Source organism: Budorcas taxicolor, chromosome 3, assembly GCF_023091745.1.
Source record: "Budorcas taxicolor isolate Tak-1 chromosome 3, Takin1.1, whole genome shotgun sequence".
Taxonomy (NCBI): Eukaryota; Metazoa; Chordata; class Mammalia; order Artiodactyla; family Bovidae; genus Budorcas; species Budorcas taxicolor.
In genome coordinates, this window is record NC_068912.1 from 119,727,570 (window position 1) to 119,743,607 (window position 16,038).

At 44.4% G+C, this 16,038-nt stretch overlaps 1 protein-coding gene and 1 pseudogene across 1 annotated transcript; both read left to right on the forward strand.

Annotated features, from left to right (window-relative positions):
• Nucleotides 1-6,077: 6,077 nt before the first annotated feature.
• On the forward strand, nt 6,078-7,028 carry LOC128044927 (olfactory receptor 12-like). The gene has a single exon (XM_052637347.1). It carries the CDS (start codon nt 6,078-6,080, stop codon nt 7,026-7,028), a length of 951 nt encoding a protein of 316 aa, XP_052493307.1.
• Nucleotides 7,029-12,715: 5,687 nt separating this feature from the next.
• Nucleotides 12,716-14,993, forward strand: LOC128045337 (eukaryotic initiation factor 4A-II-like; annotated as a pseudogene).
• The last annotated feature ends 1,045 nt before the right edge of the window (nt 14,994-16,038 follow it).

The following is a 16,038-nucleotide window of genomic DNA, read 5'->3' on the forward strand; positions in this document are numbered from 1 at the left end:
AAACAATGTAACACACGGCAACAATGCTTCGGTTTATCCCGTCAACGACTGAGAAAAGTGTGATGACACAATCATGATTTGGATGTTTACATCTCTTTTAATTGTTTTTACTTCATATATTTTAAATTTTCATAATTTGTATACAAACAAATTTTTCACATCATCCAGCTTGGACCTTTTCATTCTGAACATCCCTTTATAATATGCAAACTTTCCCCCTGAAGTCTACTTTGTCTAATAATTGCTGAGCCAGAAGAGCCTCATTTTCCTAAGGATATTCATAACACAACTTTCTCCAACTTTTTACTATAAAACTTTCTATGTTTTTCTACTAACCATATTCAACATTTATAATTTGATTTTGGATGTCTGCCCAAGGTGAAAATATTTTGTTTTAACATATGTTTACTAAATCTTCATTGGTAGAAGAGCCACCTTATGACCGAGAAAGGGCTGTGCTTATTCACCAGGCACAGAGTCCTGCACATCACTCTTTGTCATGCCAACACACCAGGATGAAACAGGAAGGAAGGGCTGTGGGCCAGAAGGTCATAGCTGTAGCCCTAGGGAGGCCTTTCCAAGGAAGACCACTGGGTTCCTCTGAATTGTCTTGCTTCTTGCTCAGTGGACCCCAGTAGTTCAGAATGATTTCAGGGAGTCACTGCTAACCATCCTGTTCTGGGCTGAGATGTATCAGAGGAAGTTTGGCCACAGGACTACATCTCTCTGGGACCTGGGGGTAGGGAGCCCCAGTGCACTCAGAGGCCAAGTCTCACCTAATTGGCCATTTGAGGCCACAAATCCCAGCTGTGCCATGTGGAGAGCATCTTCCCAGCAGAGGGACCCAAAGATGCAGGTGCCATGAGTACCAACTGGCTGAGGGACAGACACAGAGCAGCAGGTGAGCTGAGTCCATCCCACCTTCTGCTTTTACCAAGACCTAAGAGTTTCCTGCAGAAGGCCCTTGGAGCACCTGACCTCCCTCTCACTGTGACCTAGGTGCTCTCTGCTGCACCCTCCCCACCCTCACTTCCCTGCACAGGAGGCCAGACGTGGACAAGGGAGGGGGCCCTCAGTGCCACATCATTATCATCAGCACAGACCTGGGTCAGGAGTCCCGTCCTCCCTGGGAGCACGGGGTCCTGGGTGAGCCATGCCCCTCCTGACATCACAGGAGCACCGCGGTCATCACTCAGCAGAACGTGGTCAGCATCACTGACAGGTGAGTCCTGGGGACCTGGATCCTGGACATATCACTGCCCACTTCCCAACTGCACTGGGCAGGGTCAGTCAGGGCAGCAGGTCTGAACATTAACAAAAGTAGAAATAATCAGGACATCTCAAATAAACATGGGCTTAAATCCAGTGGCTTGAGACCTTGCATTTCTGACCAGCTCTAGGTAATGATATTGTTATAGGGCCTCAGACTGCATTTGCCTAACTAAATTTACAAGGAAAAGGATACAGGACCCAGAGGCTTGCAGACAACACTAGATTCTTCTGCTTCACAGGGGAAAGTACATATCAAGTTTAATCACAGGTTTACTGAAGCGACCACAGCCCCACTGCAGTATCTCAGTAGCCAATGGAATGTGTGAGTTTATTTTCAAAAACCATCTTGGCTTCCCAGAAGAAAATGCAAATTGCTTCTCATGTGCTTCACTAGGCATCTTAGGGGTCACTGTTCTCAGGACCCAAGGCCCCTGAAGTGGACAAATTGTCCTGGGAAACAGAATACAACATGAAGTTGGGAACCACAGGGGACATAAAAGCAAGAATGCAGGCCGGGGACGGCGGAGGAAAGGTGGTCACTCTGGTCACAGTGGCTCTGCTGTGTGTATGAAGAGCAGGTGCACAGAGATGGACAGAAAAGCTTCAGTTCAGTTCAGCCACTCAGTCGTGTCTGATTCCTTTCGACCCATGGACTGCAGCACTTCTGGCCTCCCTGTTCTATTACCAACTCCCGAGCTCACTCAAACTCATATCCACCCAAGCAGTGATGCCATCCAACCATCTCACCCTCTGTCATCCCCTTCTCCTCCTGCCTTCAATCTTTCCCAGCAGCAGGGTCTTTTCAAATGAGTCAGTTCTTCGCATCAAGTGCCCAAAGTGTTGGAGTTTCAGCTTCAACATCAGTCCTTCCAATGAATATTCAGAACTGATTTCCTTTAGGATTGAGGGCTTGGATCTCCTTGCAGTCCAAGGGACTCTCAAGAGTCTTCAACACCACAGTTTAAAAGCATCAATTCTTCAGTGCTCACCTTTTCTTATAGTCCAACACTCACATCCACACCTCACTACAGGAAAAACCATAGCCTTGACTAGATAGACCTCTGTTGGCAAAGTAATGTCTCTGCTTTCAAATATGCTGTCTAGGTTGGTCATAGCTTTTCTTCCACGGAGACAGCACCTTTTAATTTCATGGCTGCAATCACCATCTGCAGTGATTTTGGAGCACCTCCCCCCACCCCCGCCAAAAAAAAAGGTTTGCCAGTGTTTCCACTGTTTCTTCATCTGTTTGCCATGAAGTGATGGGATCAGAAGCCCTGACGTTAGTTTTATGAATGTTGAGTTTTAAGTCAACTTTTCACTCTTCTCTTTCACTTTCATCAAGAGGCTTTTTAGATCCTCTTCAGTTTCTGCCATAAGGGTGGTGTCATCTGCATATCTGAGGTTATTGATATTTCTCCTGACAATCTTGATTCCAGCTGTGCTTCTTCCAGCTCAGCGTTTCTCATGATGTACTCTGCATAGATGTTAAATAAGCAGGGTGACAATATACAGCCTTGACGTACTCCTTTTCCTGTTTGGAACCAGTCTGTTCTTCCATGTCTGGTTCTAACTGTTGTTTCTTGACTTCCATACAGATTTCTCAGGAAGCAGGTCACATCGTTTGGTATTCCCGTCTCTTGAAGAATTTTACACAGTTTGTTGTGATCCACACAGTCAAAGGCTTTGGCATAGTCAATAAAGCAGAAATAGATGCAACTCTTTTGCTTTTTCGATGATCCAGCAGAAGTTGGCAATTTGATCTCTGGTTCCTCTGCCTTTTCTAAATCCAGCTTAAGCATGCAAGTTCATGGTTCACATACTTTTGAAGCCTGGCTTGGAGAATTTTGAGCATTGCTTTGCTACCATGTGAGATGAGTGCAATTGTGTGGTACTTTGAACATTTTTTGGCATTGCCTTTCTTTGGGATTGGAGTGAAAATTGACCTTTTCCAGTCCTGTAGCCACTGCTGAGTTTTCCAAATTTGCTGGCATATTGAGTGCAGCACTTTCACAGCATCATCTTCCAGGATTTGAAATAGCTCAACTGGAATTCCATCACCTTCACTAGCTTTGTTCATAGTGGTGCTTCTAAAGCCCACTTGACTTTGCATCCCAGGATGTCTGTCTCTAGGTCAGTGATCACACCATTGTGGTTATCTGGGTCATGAAGATCTTTTTTGTATAGTTCTTCTGTGTATTCTTGCCACCTCTTCTTAATAGCTTCTGCCTCTGTTAGAGCCATACCATTTCTGTTCTTTATTGTGGCCATATTTGCATAAAATATTCCCGTGGTATCTCTAATTTTGTTGAAGAGATCTCTAGTCTTTCCCATTCTGTTGTTTTCCTCTATTTCTCTGCATTGATCACTGAGGAAGGCTTTCTTATCTCTCCTTGCTATTCTGGAACTCTGCATTCAGATGGGCATATCTTTCCTTTTCTCCTTTGCCTTTAACTTCTCTTCTTTTCTCAGCTATTTTGCCTTTCTGCATTTCTTTTTCTTGGGGATGGTCTTCATCACTGCCTCCTGTACAATGTCACAAACCTCCTTCCATAGTTCTTCAGGCACTCTGTCTATCAGATCTGATCCCTTGAATCTATTTGTCACTTCTACTGTATAATTGTAAGGGATTTGATTTAAGTCTTAACTGAATGGTCTAATGGTTTTCCCTACTTTCTTCAAATTTAGTCTGAATTTGGCAATAAGAAGTGAATGATCTCAGCCACACTCAGCTACCAGTCTTGTTTTTGCTGACTGTTTGGAGCTTCTTCATCTTCAGCTGCAAAGAATATAATCAATCTGATTTCAGTACTGACCATCTGGTGATGTCCATGTGTGGAGTCTTCTCTTATGTTGTTGGAAGAGGGTATTGCTATGACCAGTATGTTCTCTTGGCAAAGCTCTGTTAGGCTTTACCCTGCTTCATTTTGTACTCCAAGGGCAAATTTGCGTGTTACTCCAGGTATTTCTTGACTTCCTACTTTTGCATTCCAGGTCCCTATAATGAAAAGGACATCGTTTGGGGTGTTAGTTCTAGAAGGTCTTGTAGGTCTTCATAGAACCATTCAACTTCAGCTTCTTTAGCATTACTGGTTGGGGCATAGACTTGGATAACTGTTATATTCAATGGTTTGCCTTGGAAATGAAGACAGATTGTTGTCGTTTTTGAGATTGTACCCGAGTACTGCATCTCAGGCTCTTTCATTGACTAGGAGGGCTACCCCATTTCTTCTAAGGGATTCCTGCCCACAGCAGTAGATATAATGGTCAACTGAGTTTAATTCATTTATTCGAGTCCAGCAAAACTTAGCTGAGACTAATGTGAATGTGTGCACAGGACAGGGATGGGAGGACAGCCAAGGAGTGGGCAGCCGACGTGTGTAGGGCATCCCACCAACTGCACTCAGACCACCAGCTCCTAACCCATGTCACAATGCCGGGGCATCCCTAGCAAACTCTGATGCTCTGCTGCCCTGTGAGGGTTGGAGTCAGGCCAGCCAGGAGAGGAAAGATGGGCAACCCATTCTTTCTCCTGCATGCTCTATTGTTGGAGAGCATGGAACTCTCTCAGACCAACTTCTAAGAGAACTGCAGGCTGAGTGAGAGTGTGGTGGTCGTTGCTTCTCCACAGGCCCCACTGACCACATAGCTGCTGCCTGTATACCCCGACTCCCAGGGAGGGCACTCCCTCTGAAGGCGGCCAGCCTTGTGATCCTGCAGCTCACACCTCTAAAGAATGAAACTGCTCTAAAATCGGCTCTGCTCTCCCACTGATGCTCCTCTTAGTCCTGGGAGGCACTGTGGTGTGCACCTTCCTTCTTCACTCCTCCCTTGTTAGGCTGCATCTCCCCTGACCACCCCTCATCCATCACACAGCTGGTGCCCATGTCCCATGTGAGTGTGGAGTTCAGCCCTGGTCTGGGTTGTGACAGGCACAGGAAGCAGCGCCCAGCTAGAGGACCCAGTCACTGAGACAGACGTGACCGTGTGAGTGGCTCCCACGGCTCCAAGCAATCACCCCACAGGGTGTGCAGAGGAGCCAGGGGCATGGAAGTCAGGATGAACGAGGACACGCCACATGCTGAATGTGTCACAGCCCCTGACCTGCTGCTTTTCAGACCATGGAGGTGGACTTTCTCCTCTCCAGGAATTGGCTGACATCTGGACATTACAAGAAAGAACCCTCAGATTCTCAAGGATGCAGAGAGCTCAGCTGAGGTTGCCATCAAGATCCTATCTCAGAGACAAAGATGCTAAGTTAGGTCTCTGGTCCTGCAGGAGAGAAAGGCGTAGCTCCACACAAGCCTGGTGAGGGTTGGTCCCTTACCTGCTCCTAGCCTGTCTCAGGATAGAGCTATCACTGGGTCATGTCCTGATGGCATGAAGCGCTTAACAATTTCTGAAATTAAAGAATGAGTAAATAAGGGGTGGGAGGTGCAGGCTTAGACACCTGAGCATCCCTGTGGGGAGGGAGAGCATGTCCTTGAAAGCAAGGACAGGGAGATATAAGCCACTATTACACAGTAGACTCTCTGCTTGGCAGGACCCCTTGAGTCTTTTCTCATAGCAAATGCCCCGTCTCCCACAGGGTGAGTGCTCCAAGCACACTTAGTTATTAGTAAATCGGAGGAAATGGCTATGCTTCAGATCAGCTAGTATTTATCAGGAAGAAGAGTGGTATCTAGTTGCCCTGCAGTTGGGCACTGAAGGGTGCCTGTTCTCCAAGAGAGGATGACTTTGTGACCGTGCCCCTCTCTCTGCCTCCCACCAGCTCCTAACTCTCTGCTCTGTGTCACCAGCTCAGGGCCATGCCACCCCAAGGAAACAGAAACCTCTCAGTGATGCCTCTGCTGGAGTTTGTGCTGGATGGATTTGTGGGTGGTCTGCAGACCCAGGCCCTGCTGTTTGCTCTTTTCCTGGCCCTGTACATGGTGGCCGTCCTGGGGAACCTCACCATGATCGTGGTCATCACCCTGGATGCCCGTCTGCACTCCCCGATGTACTTCTTCCTCAAGAACCTCTCCTTTGTGGACCTGTGTTACTTGTCTGTCATCTACCCCAAGGCCCTGGCCAACACTGTATCTTCCTCCAAGGTCATTACGTTTGAGGGATGTATCATTCAGTTTTTCTTTTTCTCTCTAATGGGCGCCACTGAGGCATTCCTCTTGGCCGTGATGGCCTATGACCGCTTCGTGGCCATCTGCAGCCCCCTGCGCTACCCCATCTCCATGTGCCCCTCGGTCTGTGCCTGCCTGGTGCTAGGCTGCTATTGCGGGGGCTGCCTCAACTCCATCCTGCAGGCCAGCTTCACATTCAGCCTCCCGTTCTGCAGCTCCAACCACATCGACCACTTCTTCTGTGATGTCCCGCCTCTGCTCAAGCTTGCCTGTGCCGACACTACCGTCAATGAGCTGGTTATGTTTGGCCTCTGTGGCCTCATCATCGTGGGCACCACCCTCGTGGTCCTCACCTCCTATGGCTACATCACAGTGACCATCCTGAGGATGCGCTCAGGAGGAGGGAGGCACAAGCTCTTCTCCACCTGCGGCTCCCACATGACAGCCGTGTCCCTCTTTTATGGGACCCTTTTTGTCATGTATGCCCAGCCGGGAGCTGTGGCGTCCATGGAGCAGGGCAAGGTGGTCTCTGTCTTCTACACCCTGGTCATCCCGATGCTCAACCCCCTCATCTACAGCCTGAGAAATAAGGACGTGAAGGATGCCCTGGGGAGACTGGGGCAGAGACACACAGCCACGTGACGGAGTGTGGACAGAGAGACAGTGTCCTGAGGGCTGGACAACAGGACTTGAGGGGAGGCACTGGGTTTAATTTGAAGAATTTATTGCTCATTCTTGTAATTCATTCTTTCAATTCATTCTTTCCTCCAACATTTTATTTAGTCCTTCTTGGAAGAACATCATGGACCTCAAACTGCAAGAGATGGAAAATGAATAAGGCATTTTCTTTGCCAACATAAAATTAATATCCTTAAAGGGTATGACTCGAATCTTGAAGTTTGGGTAATACAGTGGGCAGAGTGTTGAGCAGAGAGACTTTGACTGAGAATATATTTCCAAATTCAGCACCCTCCAGTGAAGATATTATTGTTGTTGTTCAGTAGCTAAGTTGTGTCCAATTTCTTGTGGCCCCATGAACGTAGCATGCCAGACTTCCTTTCCCTTTGCTATATCCTTGAGCTTGCTCAGACTCATCTCCATTAAGTTGGTGATGCCATCCAGCCATCTTATCCTCTGTCACACCCTTCTCCTCCTGCCCTCAATCTTTCCCAGCATTATGGTCTTTTCCAATGAGTCAGCTCTTTGCATCAGGTGGCCAAAATATTGGAGCTTCAGCTTCAGCATCATTCTTTCCAATGACTATTCAGAGTTGATTTCCTTTAGGATGGACTGGTTGGATCTCCTTGTTGTCCAGTGAAGGTATGAAACTAGACAAACTCTGATGTTATTACCTTCATTTCATTGTTAAATCCATGTAAATATGTGCTCAGTAATCTCCTTTGGACCATCTAGTAAGGAGGTTCTAGGACACTCAGCCCAGCCCCTTCCTTGGTGATAGCCTGGGCATCCCCACAGCCCATTAGGGGAGTTAGGAAGACCATGCTTTCCCTCAATCCTGAGCGGGGCTGTTCCTCCCCTCCCCATTCTGTTCACTGATGCCACCACCCAACAAGGCAGCAGGGAGCACCTGCGCTCCTGCTTCAGACGCTCCTAGTGCTCCCTGTCCTGGGTTTCTCCCCTCAGACAGCAGCTGGGAGCCCCAAGGAGCCAACGTGGATACCTGACACCCAAAGTTCACCATCCAACCTGACAGGTGACACTGTCCTGACTACTTGTGACCCTAAGAAATGGGGCCTTGTCAGCACAGACATCTCTGAATAAGGATGGAGGTCCTGGTGCTGCTGCAGAGAGCAGGGGGTGGAGAAAGAAGGGGTAGTTTCTTGGCAGAAGCATAGCTCCCTGGCCCTCTGTCCCACACTCCCTGGGGGAGCTGGATCGTCTGTCTTGAGCTCCCCATTCAGAGCTCCAGCCCCTTGCTCCATGGACCCAACACACAGTCTGCACTCAGATCCCTATCATGTCTCCCTGTGGTAGTCATCCAGTCCCATGGTCACTCCTAGGAGGTGGTCCTGTGGACACAGGGCTGGTCTGTTCCCTGTAAGTTCAGTAGGGACGAGCCCTCCTCTCTGATCACAGCTCTCCACCTCCCTGCTGTCTCTGCTCAGGAGACTCTGGCAAGCAGCCAAAACCCAAGTCATCAGATTTCTGCTCACCGTTCCTCAATAGGAACTGCTCCAATGTCTCTGCTGGACTCTGATAGCATTGTCTCATCTTTGGGCTCCAAAACCAGTTCTAAGTCTGCTGTAGATTACTGTATTCATCTGATGACCTTTGTTCTTTGAGTAGTTTTCCCAAAATAGCATGCCTTCTCATAGTGTCATGCTGCGGCACTGTTCTCTTTCCCTGCATTCCTTTCTTTCTCTTTTTTCTCCGCCTCCTCATTTCCTCCCCTTCCTTCCTTCCTTCCTTTCTCCTTCTCCCCCTCATGTTATTTTTCTCATTCCAAGGAATATCTTACTCTACATTTCTAAAGGAAAAGAAAAATCCCAATCTTTTGTATGCAAGTGTAGAGTTCTCATCATTATGTAAATTTTAATGCTACGAGCAGTAAGGAATCTATGGTTCTCAGTAGAACATTAATTCTCACTTTCAAATAAATCAGGAAAATTGAGTCCAGTATTAGATGGAATGGAAACTGTTCTATAGTCTGGAAGAGAATTATTTTTAAAACCCTACAGGTTGGCTTTACCTCTCTATAAAACTATATTTCAGATTGCAGTGGATATCTCTATACAATGTTAGAAGTGGTTTACTTGGTTGTTCATCCCATACTATGCTTTGCAAGCTACTGGCACACACTAGATTCTCAGTTCACATCTAACACCAGAGTATAAGTTGAATTCAGTGTTAGCCACTGAATTTCAAAATATACATGATACAGCTCATTTCTTTATTGTGCTTAAGTGGACAATAAACACATTACATTTCAAGACCACATTGTAGTTTTGATGCTGATATTTTGGTGAACTTTAGAAGTTTCTACCTTTTAAAAGCAAAAAAAAAAAAAGACTTTTGTTGCATTTTGAGTGTAGTTCAGTCCTGTTGTTTAGTCGCTAAGTCTGTCTGACACCTTTGCAACCCCATGGACTGTAGCTCGCCAGGCTCCTGTGTGCATGGAATTTCCCATGCAAGAATTCTGGAAAGGGCTGCCGTTTCCTCCTCCAGGGGATCTTCCCAAATGTAGAGTTCAGGAGTGTCTGGCATATTCACCTTGTGTGTATCAGAGCTCCAGAACTTTTCATTTTGCAAACCTGGAACTCCATCCCCCTAAATAATAACTCCCGGCTTCCTCCTCACCTCCGCCACTGGCGGCCACCATTCTTCTTTCTGTCTCTACGAATGTGACTTCTTCAGATGCCCCAGATAAGTAAAACGTAAAGCATTGGTCTTTTGGCATCTGGTTGTTACACTTCGCATAGTCTCCTTAAGATTCACCCATGTTGCAGCATGTGACAGGATTTCTATCCTCTTTAAGGCTGAATGGTGTCCCATCACATGTGTATGCAACTTTTTGTTTATCTCTTCACCCACCAAGGGACACTTGGGTTGCCTCCACCTTTTGGCATGCAAATATCTCTTAGAAAGACTGCTGTTTTGTTCTTTATCCTATTTTTTACTATATACCCAGATATTTGATTGCATAATATTGGAATTCTTTTTTAATTTTAGGAGAACCTTATACTACTTTTCATAGTGGCTGTACCATTTTTATGCCTACAAAAAGTGCAAAATTGTTGCAATGTCTCCACATAATAGTCAGTGTATGTTCTTTTCCTTTCTCTTTCATGTCAGCCATTATAATAATTGTAAGGTATAATCTCTTTGTTTTTTTAATATTTCCCTAATGATTATTGATTTTGAGCATTTTCTTATATGTTTGTTGGCAACTTGTAGGTTATCTCTAGAGAAATATCTTTAAGTAACATGAAAATTTTAAATTAGGTTATTGATTCATCTAATTGTAGTAATTCCTTACATATTCTGAATATTATCCTATCAGACATAACATTTCAAACATTTTCTTCCAGATCACAGGTTGCCTTTCCATTCTGCTATCTAAGTCTTTAATGCACACATTGTTAGTTTGATGTCATCACATGTGTCTATTTTCCCTTTTCTCCATATGCTTTTGGTGTCATATCCAACAAATCATTGTCAAATTTAAGGTTACTGAGTTTCTCTCAGATGTTCTCTTCCAGGAGTTTAAGAGACTTAGGTCATACATTTAGGTTTTTAATCCATATTAAGTTAGTTTTTGTTCATGAATCAAGGTAAGGGCCTGCCGGGGTCCAGCCCCGGTGGATCCAGGGTCATTCGAAGGTGGGGGACGGTGTTGGCGTCTTTGGAAAAATACATATTTAATTACAGATATACAGAGAGATTAGAAACGGATAGTGTAGTATGAGATAGTGGAGAAAAAGAAGCTGAATAACTTGGATTACGTGGAATAGCATCCATGCTCCAGATGGGAATTCAGCCAGAAAAACGGGAGCAAGAAAGAAGCGACATGGGGGAATTAGTCTTTCCAGAAACTGATCCATTTTCTTTATTTTTAGGTTGGCTTATATACCTTTTGTTACACATAGGGATGAATACAGAGTCACGTGGGGGTCAGCAGTCCAGACCTCTATCAAAATCAGGTGCCTCACATAAAAAGGTCTTAGGGATTTTACATCATCTTCTGGCCATGAGACCTGCTGACATTTTATGATCCTTTCTTTCTGATAACCAAAAAACTTATTTCTTCCAAGGGTGTTTTTTCTTAAACCAGGCACCACCCTCCAAATAAAGTTACATTCCTACAGGGTGAGGGTGTAGTGAGTTACAATCAAGAAAGGAATTTATTTAACCCAAGGTTAACATGATTAATCTTAAAGGTTAATACTTATTTCTCCTATGTGTTATATTCATTATAAGGGCAGGGAACATGGAGATTTAGCAGCAAACATCAGCCCAACAAATAAAAATCCTTTCACCAATGCTCCCCTTAAGATCTATTTAGTCTTAAGAGAGTAATAAAGTTACATTTTTACATAGCAAGGACACAGTGATTTATAACAAAGTACAGTGATCTATTACAAAAGAGAAAATCCATTAACTCAAAGAGTCTAGTATTGCTAACATCAAAAACTACTATATTTCCTTTTCTATATTCCAAATATATTGATTAATATATTCCCAGGTGCCTAAGGATATGGAGGCCTGGTGGCAATCATTGACTCGACAAGAAGAAAAAGCCCTATGCTAATTAAGACTCTCAAAATACTCCAAAACTCTCTGTGCTGTTTATGGTTAAGAGGTAGTAAACAATCATGTGGCAGGAGTATGGATAATCCTGCCACACAAGCTAGTCTGTCAGCAGAGAGGTTTGACCTGAGACATCCTTGTCCCACCCAGAGCAGGGAATTAGCAGCAATTATTGACACAACAAATGAAGAACCCTTCACCAATATAATTCCTAACCAACCCATTATACTAATAATTTCTAACTCCCCAAAAGAATTTGCCTTTAGTAAATCTAAAACATCTCATGCCTCTCAGGTTGGGAGGCTGTAAACAATCACATGTGGCCGGATGAACCTATACAGGTGGGCTAGATAACCTTCAGAGGAGTCCGTAAGCTGAAACACTCTTGTCAAGCCCAAGGATTTTTATTGCCTTGGAGCTGCACGTTTACTCCTTCTCTGAGAGAAACGGTTATGGGGGAGAGCCCCCCGTAAAGTCAGAGGTGTAGATGAGAGCATAAAACAGACTCTGGTTTTGGGGTTAGATGCTCGGGAACAGGGGGTTTCCCGAGGCTTGATCACGCCTTTGCGCATGTCAAGCCTCCTTCCTCATGACCTTTGCCATGGGCGGAGTTCCTCACACTGGCCCCTGGCAAGGGCCCACATTATGCTTTTTCACATAAGCAGCCAGTTTTTCAATGCCATTTGTTGAAGGGGCTGTCTTTTTCCTGTGAGTCATCTTGGCACATTTGTTGACCATTTGACTAAATTGATGAAGCTTCACTTCTGAGCGCTGTATTCTGCTCCATTGTTCTACAAGTCTGCCTTTGTGCCAATGCTATACTGTTCTGATTGCTATAGATTTGTAACATGTTTCCAAATTAAGAAGGCAGAGAGCTTTTCAGCTGGGTGCTGATGGCTCTTCAGATCCTGTCTGGCAGTTCCATAGATCATAACAGCAGAGAACCTGGTGATCACGACCCAGACGGAGTGGGCCCACTGGTGTCATCAAGAGCAACTGGAATGAGGCTGTTGATAACATTGATAATATGAACTTAAAGGGATCTCTTCTTTGGGGCACCTATGCTTATGGTTTTGAGAAATCATCAGTTATTCAACAGAGAGCTATTATTCCATGTATTAAGGAGTATGATGTGATTATCAAGCTCAGTCAGGTACTGGCAAGACAGCCACATTTGCTCAATGGATGGAGACTGAGTTCCAGGAGACCCAAGCACAATATTGGCCCCTGCCGGAGAACTGACTTGACAGGTACAAAAAGTAATTCTGGCACTTAGAGACTATGTAGGAGCAACTTGTCATGTCTGCGTTGATGTAACCAATGTTCCAAATAAAATGCAAAACTGCAGGCTGAAGCACCACATATTGTTTTTGGTACACCTGGGAGAGTTTCTGATGTGTTAAACAATTATCTTTTTCCAAAATGGGTCAAAATGCTTGCTTTGGGTGAAGCAGATAAAATGCTGAGCTGAGGGTTTAAGGATTAAATCTATGAGATTTTCCAAAAATTAAATACAAAAGTGAACTGTGAACTTCCAGATGTTCAAGCTGGTTTTAGAAAAGGCAGAGGAACCAGAGATCAAATTGACAACATCCGCTGGATCATGGAAAAAGCAAGAGAGTTCCAGGAAAACATCTATTTTTGCTTTACTGACTATGCCAAAGCCTTTAACTGTGCAGATCACAATAAACTGGAAAATTCTGAAAGAAATGGGAATACCAGACCACCTGATCTACCTCTTGAGAAACCTATATGCAGGTCAGGAAGTAACAGTTAGAACTGGACATGGAACAACAGACTGGTTCTAAATAGGAAAAGGACTATGTCAAGGCTGTATATTGTCACCTTGCTTATTTAACTTCTATGCAGAGTATATCATGAGAAACACTGGGCTGGAAGAAGCACAAGCTGGAATCAAGATTGCTGGGAGAAATATCAATAACCTCAGATATGCAGATGACACCACCCTTATGGCAGAAAGTGAAGAGGAGCTAAAGAGCCTCTTGATGAAAGTGAAAGAGGAGAGTGAAAAAGTTGGCTTAAAGCTCAACATTCAGAAAACGAAGATCATGGCATCTGGTCCCATCATGGGGCAAAATCCACTCATGGCAAATAGATGAGGAAACAGTGGAAACAGTGACAGACTTTATTTTGGAGGCTCCAAAATCACTGCAGATGGTGATTGCAGCCATGAAATTAAAAGACTCTTATTCCTTGGAAGGAAAGTTATGACCAACCTAGGTAGCATATTAAAAAGCAGAGACATTACTTTGCCAACAAAGGTCCATCTAGTCAGGGCTATGGTTTTTCCAGTGGTCATGTATGGATGTGAGAGTTGGACTGTGAAGAAAGCTGAGCGCCAAAGAATTGATGCTTTTGAACTGTGGTGTTGGAGAAGACTCTTGAGAGTCCCTTGGACTACAAGGAGATCCAACCAGTCCATCCTAAAGGAGATCAGTCCTGGGTGTTCACTGGAAGGACTGATGCTAAAGCTGAAATTCCAGTACTTTGGCCACCTCATGAGAAGAGTTGACTCATTGGAAAAGGCTGTGATGCTGGGAGGGATTGAGGGCAGGAGGAGAAGGGGACGACAGAGGATGAGATGGCTGGATGGCATCACCGATTCGATGGATGTGAGTCTGGGTAAACTCCAGGAGTTGGTGATGGACAGGGAGGCCTGGCGTGCTGTGGTTCATGGGGTCGCAGAGTAGGATACGACTGAGCAACTGAACTGAACTGTTTCATGCGATGTTGCTTTCTGCCACAGGGCCAATAGCTGTGTTGGAAGTGACTAAAATTCATGAGAAACCCAATTCAAATTCTGGTGAAAAAGGAATAATTGACCCTTGAAAGAATCAAACAATTTTATATTAATGTTGAGAGAGAGAAATGAAAGTTGGACATACTTTGTGACTTGTATGAGACACTGACGATTACACAGGCCATTATTTTTCTCAACACAAGGCACAAGGTAGACTGACTGTGAGAAAATGCATGGCAGGGACTTCAGAGTTTCTTCTGTGCGTGGTGACATAAATCAGAAGGAAAGAGTTGTAATCATGAGGGAACTCCGATCAGGATCAAGTGGTGTTCTGATCTCTTACTGACCTGTTGGCTTGTGCGACTGATATACAACAAGGGTCACTGATTATAAACTATGATCTACCTACTAATCATGAAAGTGATGTTCACAGAAGTGGTAGATGGGGTCTACTTGGGAGGGAAAGTGTGGCTATAAACTTTGCTACTGAGGAAGACAAGAGGATTCTTTCTGACTTTGAGACTTTCTACAGGACTACAGTGGGACAAATACTGGTGAATGTGGCTGGCCTCATTTAATTCCTGGGATGAGACAGTTTGGGATGCAGTGCTCACTATTGCTGAATAGACTGTCACAACGTGCATCATGCTTCTTTCTCTGGGAAAATTTGAATCTTGTCTCAGTGCTCATAATGAATCGGAAATAGCAGATTTTCATAGCCAAGTGACATTAGTCATGAGTTCTTGTAAGGAAAGTTATTAGCTTTATCTTCTTTAGAGTGAGACTGTGGGGTTGTGTATAAAAGACAGGATCTTTAAAAATCTTTCTTTCTAATGAGCTATCACTTCACACCAGTCAGAATGGCCATTATCCAAAAAATCCACAAGCAATAAATGCTGGAAAGGCTGTGGAGAAACAGGAAGACTGTTGCACTGTTGGTGGGAATGCAAATTGACACAGTGACCACAGAAGTCGATATGGAGATTGCTTTAAAATCTAGGACTAGGTGTACACATGTCCCCCCCTCTTCAACTTCCCACCTATGGCTGATTCATGTTAATGTGTGGCCAAAATCAAGCCAATATAGTAAAGCAATCATCAATCAATTAAAAGTAAATATTTTTTTTAGAAAATTAAAAAGAACTAGAAACAAAACTGCCATATGTCCAGTAATCCAACTACTAGGCATATACCCTGAAGAAACCAAAATTGAAAAAGATGCATGTACCCAAATGTTCAATGAACCACTATTTGCAATAGCTAAGCCATGGAAATGACCTAGATGTCCATCAACAGATGAATGGATAAAGAAGCTGTGGTATATACACACAATGGAATATTACTCAGCCATGAAAAGGAACACATTTGAGTCAGTTCTAATGAGGTGGATGAACCTAGAGTGTATTATACAGGGTGAAGTAAGTCAGAAAGAGAAAAACAAATATTGTACATTAATGCATATATGTGGACTCTAAAAAGATGGTACTGATGAACCTAGTTGCAGGGCAGTGATGGAGGCGCAGACATAGAGAACAGACTTATGGGCATGGGCAGGAGAAGGAGAGAGGGGGTGGGACGAATAGAGAAGTGTCGTGGAAACACATACATCACCATGTATAAAAC

Excerpts from the sequence above, each read along its gene's own strand:
- LOC128044927 (XM_052637347.1), top strand. The coding sequence starts at position 6,078 with ATGCCACCCCAAGGAAACAGAAACCTCTCAGTGATGCCTCTGCTGGAG.